Source organism: Helianthus annuus, chromosome 8 (genome assembly GCF_002127325.2).
Source record: "Helianthus annuus cultivar XRQ/B chromosome 8, HanXRQr2.0-SUNRISE, whole genome shotgun sequence".
NCBI lineage: Eukaryota > Viridiplantae > Streptophyta > Magnoliopsida > Asterales > Asteraceae > Helianthus > Helianthus annuus.
Genome location: NC_035440.2, coordinates 46,431,892 through 46,440,235, shown reverse-complemented (window position 1 = coordinate 46,440,235; position 8,344 = coordinate 46,431,892). Strand labels below are relative to the sequence as shown.

General features: G+C 37.3%; 1 protein-coding gene across 1 annotated transcript; it reads left to right on the top strand.

The window, feature by feature from the left end:
- The first annotated feature begins 1,362 nt into the window (after nt 1-1,362).
- LOC110869935 lies at nt 1,363-4,701 on the top strand. Its single transcript, XM_022119137.2, has 2 exons — nt 1,363-1,972; nt 2,357-4,701. Exons 1-2 carry the CDS (start codon nt 1,363-1,365, stop codon nt 4,699-4,701), a joined length of 2,955 nt encoding a protein of 984 aa, XP_021974829.2.
- Nucleotides 4,702-8,344: the final 3,643 nt, after the last annotated feature.

Sequence of the window (8,344 nt, the reverse complement as noted above, 5' to 3'; positions counted from 1 at the left end):
TACAAGTGGTATCAGAGAGCTCTAGGCTCTTATCCTTGTTTAAAATCAAACATAGTTCGGTTTTATCAAGTGTTTGTGGGTGTTTTTCAGAAAAGTGTTCTTAAAACTCATAATTTCCGGAAAAAGTCTTGAAAATCTGTTCAAACATTGTTGTTTGCTAAAGAGTTTTATCAAAAACCCGTTAGATTGTTTGTTTGCGTGATAAACCGGGTTTTTATTGAAAGTCTTGTGCAAACTTGGGTTTCAAAAATTTTTCCGGTGACCGGAAAATTCATATTTCTGGGTCTTGGTCTTCATATGTTCAAGTATCATTCAAGTGTTCTTGAATAATAGTTGAATTTAAATTAAAAGGTTAAAAACAGAAAAGAATTAAAACAATTAAAAATTGGTTAGCCATACTCTAGGTTGGTAGTGTAAGCATGGTTTGAGTTGACAAAAGTCGTGTACTTTGTCTGGTTGAGGATAAGGTTTCACCTACCTTACCAACTCTCTGGTTGCCTTTTTCAACGAAACAGACATACGACGAATCAAACAATCGACGAAACAAAAGTGTTTCGCCGATAACAATTTGCGACAAAACTCATTCTGTTTCGCCTTAAGTGATTTCGACGAAACAGAATCTGTTTCGTGGGAAGTGTTTCGTCGTGTGTGTTGTCTGTTTTTTAACAGAAGGTTTGCAAAATTGTCATATCTCTTTGCTTTCAAGTACTTGACCAGGTATTCTACTTGTATACATTAAGGATGAGTTGCACAAGTCCGTGGGATTGGAGTACGGACCCACAACCAGGTCAAGATCAAACTTCCGCAGCTACATGGGCAAGGAGTATGTTTCCTCAACCAGCTATCAGTGCAAGTCAATGGGCATTAGTATCAAATCAAAACCAAAGTATTCAAAATCTTCTGCTTAGCGAGAGTGAAATGGGCAGCAACAATCGCCCACCAAAGTTGAATCACATGAATGACTTTCCATCATGGAAAGGTCGCTTTCACACATATGTTCAAGGGCAAAGCACTGAACTTTGGACGTGTTTCATTAATGCATTCAACCCTGCCCTCGAAGTAGCAGCATCAACTTCAGCAGGTTATGCTAATATGCTTGAAGATGACAAGAAAGCCTATGACTTAGAGAAGAAGGCGTTTGCAATTCTTACACAAGCACTTAACAAAGAAATCTATCATCAGTTCTCTTACTGCAAAGACACGAAAACATTATGGGATGCCTTGGTAGCGAGAGGAGAAGGCAATGCGGCTACTCGAAAGTCTCGCCATGATCTGTTAAAGAAAGAGTTTGAATCATTTCAGTTCATGGAAAATGAAACCCTAAATGATATGACTACACGTTTTTATCATTTGATTAGTGAAATGTTTGCTTATGGGGTTTTGGCAACTCAACAGGAAATGGTTGCTAGGTTTGCTGATGCTTTAGCTCCAAAGTGGAGTTCGTTTATTGAGCTGTTGAAGCATACGGGTACTCTAGATACGGTCAACATCTATGAATTTATTCAGAAGATGGAACACAAGAATGATGAAGAAATCCGGAAAGCTAAACGAGTTCCGGCTCCTCAAAATACAGAAATGTACCTTCCAGGATTCGACTCTTTGGCCAGATCAAGTGCAGCTCAACAACCAAAATTGCAAACGGCATTTGTGTCCAATACAAGTTCCTTTCCGTTTCCTCAGTCATCTCCCACTCCTGCTTTTGATCCAAGGGCTTATATTCCAACACCTCAACCTCCACCTCAAGTTAATACTACTCAACCTCAGTTCGATCCGAGGGCTTACATTCCTATTCCATCACAACCACAAGTCCAACCACAACAGCAAGCTCATTATACCAACAATCCTCCACCTCAAAACCCTAACACGGTCCGAGTCGATACTTCAAACCTTTCACAAGTTAGCATTGAAGTAGCAAAGGAGCATATGGAACTCATTAATACGATGGTCAGTGCTTACTGCGGTTTGGTTGCAGGTCAAATTGGAAACATCAATATGACCAATGAAGATTATCAACAGATCGACCGGGATGAAATGGAGTTAATGGATATCAAATGGGCATTGCAAGTGCAGTTAGAAGGGCAAAGGACTTCATGGCTCTGATACCACTTGTAGGTCCCGAAATCGGAGGATCGATAACACAACCTAATCCTTGTTTATAGCAAACAAAGTCACGTGTGCGGAATCCACGTAACTAAGCCAAATCAAACATACAAAGATATAATAACAGTGGTTTAACCAATGAAACACACTCAGTTGATTAAAGACCAGAATAGTTTTTATTCAAGACAATCTTATAATGCATTCAACCAAACATAACTTAAAGCCTTACCTTAATCCTGTAAGCCATAATTCACAGCATCTTCATACACCCCTTTGATTTGGTTCAATTACCATTTCCTTTACTATCCTTTCACTGGAGGGAGCATAATTATGGATTCCTTCTCGACGGACACATTTGCCCAACTTGAGAATGAACTGGAGTCTCATTGTAGTAGCACTCCACTAGCTGTTTTAAATTTCTTGCTCAAGTCAAAGTCCCAGGCAGAGATGGAAAAGAAGTTCAGTAAACCTATGATGTGGATTGGAATTTATATTGCAATTGCTTCTCTTTTCTGCATCCTACCAATGGTGGCTGATCTATTGCATGGTTTCAAAAACAAAAAACTATGGTTTCCATGTAAATACTTTACTCTCAATGCTGCTTCCCTCACTGTCATAGCTATTGCAATAAAACTACCTATGGATCTGAATAACTCAATGCCAGGAGATGTGGACCAGGCCGCAAAGCTTGGAAGCATGTCATTTATGTGCACCATGATGGCTAATTTATTGCCTTCCCTAGCAATCATGGACAGTAAGGAACTTCTCACAAACATCATAGCTTTGGCTGTTCTGGTAATCACCTTGGTTGTAAATGTGTGCATTCAAATAGAAACCGGTGTCGTTCACAATTGTGAAGATGGTTATTACAGTACTCAACCTTATAACCACTGTTTAATAGCATATATTTATGTGACTATGTTACTCATGCTGATGATGATGCATATATGTACATCCTTAATGATTCTAAAGTCAAAACAAATATTAGAATCCAAATACAGATCAGGTCATGAAACAGCTGTCAAGGATCTAGAGTTGCAACAACCAGGAAGAGTAACGGTTGAGAAGCTAAAGCATTATGTTAGCAACCATTGGATCATGGCAGAAACTGGCAACCCCCAATTTATGACAGTTTGTTATGCTACAACTTCTGCTTCTGGGGTAATATGTGTTTTGAGCATCGCCGTACATGTTATTGTTATGCGTTTCACAAGACCAACTATGAAGTTTTATGGCTCAGATTATAAGTGGTCAGTGATAGCAATTCTTATAACACAATTTACGGGAGTAATACTGGGTACCGTCGCACCTATTTCTAGATGTTTTGCGTCCTTAAGCTTTAAAGTCTCTATAAAATGGATTTGGAACCATATGAGGGTCTTTAAAGTTGAGAGCTACTGTACTCAGAAGTTATCTGACTGGAAGCAGAGTAGCATACCACTGAAATTCAGTAGCCGCAGATGCAAGATTGTCATCCAGGATCTAAAGGTCCTGATTTTGAGTTTTTGTATAGGAATCCAGAAATCAGTTGTGGCAGCATGCAAGATCATAGCGTTGATCCCGATTTTCTTTGTAATTGGTCTCTTCTGTTGTTTCTATTGCTGCAAGTGGTTAAAGATCATGTTTGGTGCCACGTATAATGTGACAGCAGAAAATCCAGCTCAACTACAACACAGTAAAGATCTCAGCGATTATGTTTTGCAACTTCAAAATGATATGGAGCTTGCTCAAAGAACATTGAAAAGCATTTCAATATCTGTGAACCATGTGATCCAAAAGGCTAAAAAGCAGAAGCCTAACAATTTGCTGAAGCTTATAGAGGAATCCAGCAGTTTTGAAGGAGTTGGAAAGTATGACGTGCATCAAGTCCCACCTTTACCGGAAGAAAAATATGTGGACTGCTGGAGCTTACCAGTAGTAACCCTGACAGCCATAGCCATATCTCTTCCTAACATCCAGAACAACATGGTCAATCGGTTGCTAAGGAGTGTAAGCGAAGGTCTTACATATGTTAAACATGTGGAAGAAACCCTCAATGCTAGTGAAGAGTTTGTAAGCGGTCAAAAGGCTGCCAGAGCGTTGTGGCTAGAAGTTGATGTTTACCACAAATGGCTAGGAAACAAGTTGCAGAACCCTGCTCATCAAGTTAATACAACTAAAGAGATCGTTCAGTGGTTCAGTGATACAGCAAAAAACATGATCACTGAAGTAGAAATTAAGAATAAGAAAGGCTCAGATGATAGTTCAGTCTACATGTCGGTTTCTGCCAACTCAATGTACCGTATCACCCAAACGCTCCTAGTTTCCTACGATGCCAACATAGACCAGGTTAGCCAAGAGGAGCTGTTTGTGAAATTATCATCAATGATCTCTCACATATTGGCTGCTTGTCTCACCAACTTACCCCAAGTCATAGCAATGAAATGCCACACAAGTGTCATAGAGAAAAGGGAGGAGAGTGTACATACTGCAGCCCGACTTCTTGGTGAGACTATGCAGATAATCAATTGCCTTAAAGATCGCACACTCCCAAGCTTAAATCCTGATGAGTTGCCATTTATTGACAAGTGGCATGATTGTTTTCTTCATCCTTCTCCTTGAAAGAGTTCATTTGTTCTTTAACAAAAAGAAAAACCGTTTCTATACTTCAAGTAACAAGGTGTTGTCATAATTTCTTTTCATTTGACAGGAGGATCATTTGTTGTTTGCTCTTTTTGTACCTGTTTATTTTCTTTTACTACAGAATCAACTTAATTCTACGGAGGTGTGTAAGCGAACTGAGCCACTATTGGTAAGTGGTGTTATTGTTTTATGCAACCTTTTCCTTAAACAAGGTTCAAGATGAACTAGAAAGGTCGGTTCCTAAAGATATGTACTTGTTTAAAAAGTTAATAGTTCAACATGAACTAGAAACAGTGGACCTGAATTTTACTCAAATGGTAATCATATTGTCGATTTATGGTTATTCAAACATCTAAATGGTTTGGAAATCAACAGATTGGTGCATATTTATTTTAAAGGTGGCGGTTCGAACCATGTAGTTTCTATGCATTAATTTTCGCTACAAACACTTTTGACCTGTTTCATCTCTTTGACAAATTAATCCATATAACACATAACACTATTCATTGGACTAATTGTTGTAGAGGACATTTTCTCTGTGATGCTGGTTGAGTTGTTTATTCCCCTGTTTCCCAAATATACATAGTAAAAAAAACGAGAAAAAGTGAAATAATAGAAATGAAAGATGTTAGCCCATGTATGAGAAAATAAAAACTTAGGCCAGTGAGCATTACTGAAGAGTAGCAGACAACTTAGCCACCAGGATAAACAAGTTTCACCAATGAAGCCACCGTTTTGCATTTAGCAGATAACTGATATATTACCTCAAGAGTTAACTAAATCAGCATGAAATGACAAGAGAAAATACGTATAAGTAGCAGACCTCTATTGCATGAGAGAAGACAAGCCATGCTAAGAATTAAACCTCATGCAGACCTTCCAAATGTTGCACACGAACTTTCTTCAAAAGATGATTGGTCAGACAATGCTATGCTGGATGAAACAGGTAGAACAAGATTTCTATTTTCTATTTCCTATTTCTTCTGCTATAGCTTAATCCTTGAAAATGTCCTTTTAAAAGTTTTAGCTATTTGAGATTTATGGGTCATAAATTCATTAAGAAATTTCTGGCCTTCACGTCACTCCGAAGATGCAATGTTTCCTCCGAAGATGCAATGTTTCCTAACTATATTTTCAGAAGGTCATGAAAGAGAATTTTTTTTTTTTAAAATATCTGGAATCACACAAGGATCATCTTTTCTCCTTCTTGCAGACTCAATTTCTGGAACGACTGAACGGTGAATAATGTGCACATTTTCTAGTGTTGTTTATCATAGTTTCCTACCCTGAACATGTACTGTGTTATCTTCATGACAAAATATATTGGAAACAAAAAATAATTGACGATTGACAGTTGACACCATCAAATTAAACATAGCTAATTGAAATCTACTGCACTTCATTTTTCATACTACAGCTCTTTAACACAATCATTTTCCATCATCGATAACATTTTTTTATTTGGAACATGAGAAGTGAACTTGTTTGAAGAGAGCTGATACCTGAAAGGAAAGAGAACAGGAATTTTAAATCCATGCAGAAGTAGAAAATAACCCCAATAGCACAATAAAAAAGCAAGGCCCATATGCTTTGAGAAAATGGCAAATATAATCTCTCCTGCAAGGCATTATAAAACTGTATATATAAATTCCAAAATATAAGCATTTTTGGGTGCCTCTTATATACTGTATGTAGACCCAGGTCCCATAGTGGTGCCTTCTGAACATATGTGGCAAAAGGAGAGGGTAGGAGGGTTGAGTAATGTGTTGAAACAGGCCGGTAACTTTCAATAACACGTCAAATATAACTATAAAGTTTATATTATTCAACAATAATCTAACTTTTCAAGTACCGTGATCTAAGAGGTTTTAAGCATTAAGAATACAATTTTACCGACTTTTGATCCATTTCCTTTCAAGCTACGTTTGTCTAGTTTTACCCCATTGACCCGTTACAAGTAAACATAACCCAAAACGACCCATTCATAAGTGAATCCGTCGCAATTTCCACCTCTACTTCCAAAACATGCTATGATCTTGTTAACTGTGAAACAACTAGATATGGATTCAAAGACCCTAAACTTATACATCATCACATGAAAACATGTCAATTTGCATAACAATAAAGATGTAAATTGTTATGCATTGCAAAAGATTTGCTAAAGTTTCAACCAACAATCGAAGTTTGAGAAGAAGCAAGTTCTGTGAAAGTATATCCAATCCCTTATAATACCATAGCATCTTATATGCAATAAATTACTGGAAAGTAAACTTTTAAATTCTCACAAGCAGAATTCACACATTATTGTTAGTTAAGACGGTTGCCCATACGAGTTTAAGAAGCTTAAAGCTTGTACCTGGAAGACAGATACACAGCCAATACATGTCCCCAGGGGAGAGTTATACAGCAGAAACATATGCACGCCAATATTAGTAGAAAACAAAGGCTATTGTATATAGCGCCATGTTTAAAACTTGATTTTAAACACAAATTATGCAGGACTTATAGGCACCAAATAGATTCAACACAATGCTTCTGTTATATCTATATAACTGATAGTAATCATTCTTACCGCATACTCTTCCTCTGTTAAATGTGTGACGATCCATGAATTGAAGATGAACGGAATTCCCCTGAAGCAAATAAAAATTGTCTCGTCTCGCAGCGGGTTATACTGTAATAATGTGGTAGGAAAACTTTTGAATTTTTTTTTTAATCTAAAAAGATCAAGATTTTTCATTAAAACAGAGACGATTACTTGCTAATGACAGGTAGACAGGCAACAAACTTTTGAATGGAATTGAAAAAAGAGACACTTTGATCCAGCCGAGCATTTGGACCTCACTGATTTGACGAAAGATTGTGTTACATAGTTTTTGTTTTTTTCAATAAAGAGAAAGAAATATAAGGCTATAGGGTGTGGTCATGATCCTCATGCTCACCATGACCCTCCATGTCAGCGCCATGTCATTGCCCTCTAATCCACCATCCAAAACCACTATCCTAAGGGTGTGGTCATGACCCAAACCACCATTCACCCCCTTTTTTGTGTGAAATATAAACAGAATATTGGTAAGAACCAAGACTAGGAAGAACCCACAGTCCAAAGATATATTTGTACAAATCAATCATTAATCACATGCCAACAAACACACTGTATATGCAAAATTAACACCAACTACGGATGAAAAGTAGAGAACCCTCAAACAAATGATTGCAAAACCAGGCAAAACTTTTAAGTTGCTTGCAAGAACTCAAAGTCCAAAGATTGATTCTCTGGTCTATCACTTCCCTACCCTATTATATACACACACTATATTGTAAACAAAGGAAAAGCAAATCAAATCAACAACAACGAAAGCTAAAAACTAATATCAATTTTCAAACTAAACAATCAGCCAAAAAACTCATAGACATCATATTATAAATTAAGACGATAGTGACATAAACTAAAGATGAAAACTAGAAAATATAAAAAATGATAACGACATAATTTAAAGACCCAGTTTTTGAGCAATTTTCGCCTTCATTTTTTGCAACACTTCTTTATCTTTTTCCGGGAGCGAGTCGCTACTTGTCGCCATTAGCTTAAAGTCTTCACGATCGGCTGCTTCTTTCATTT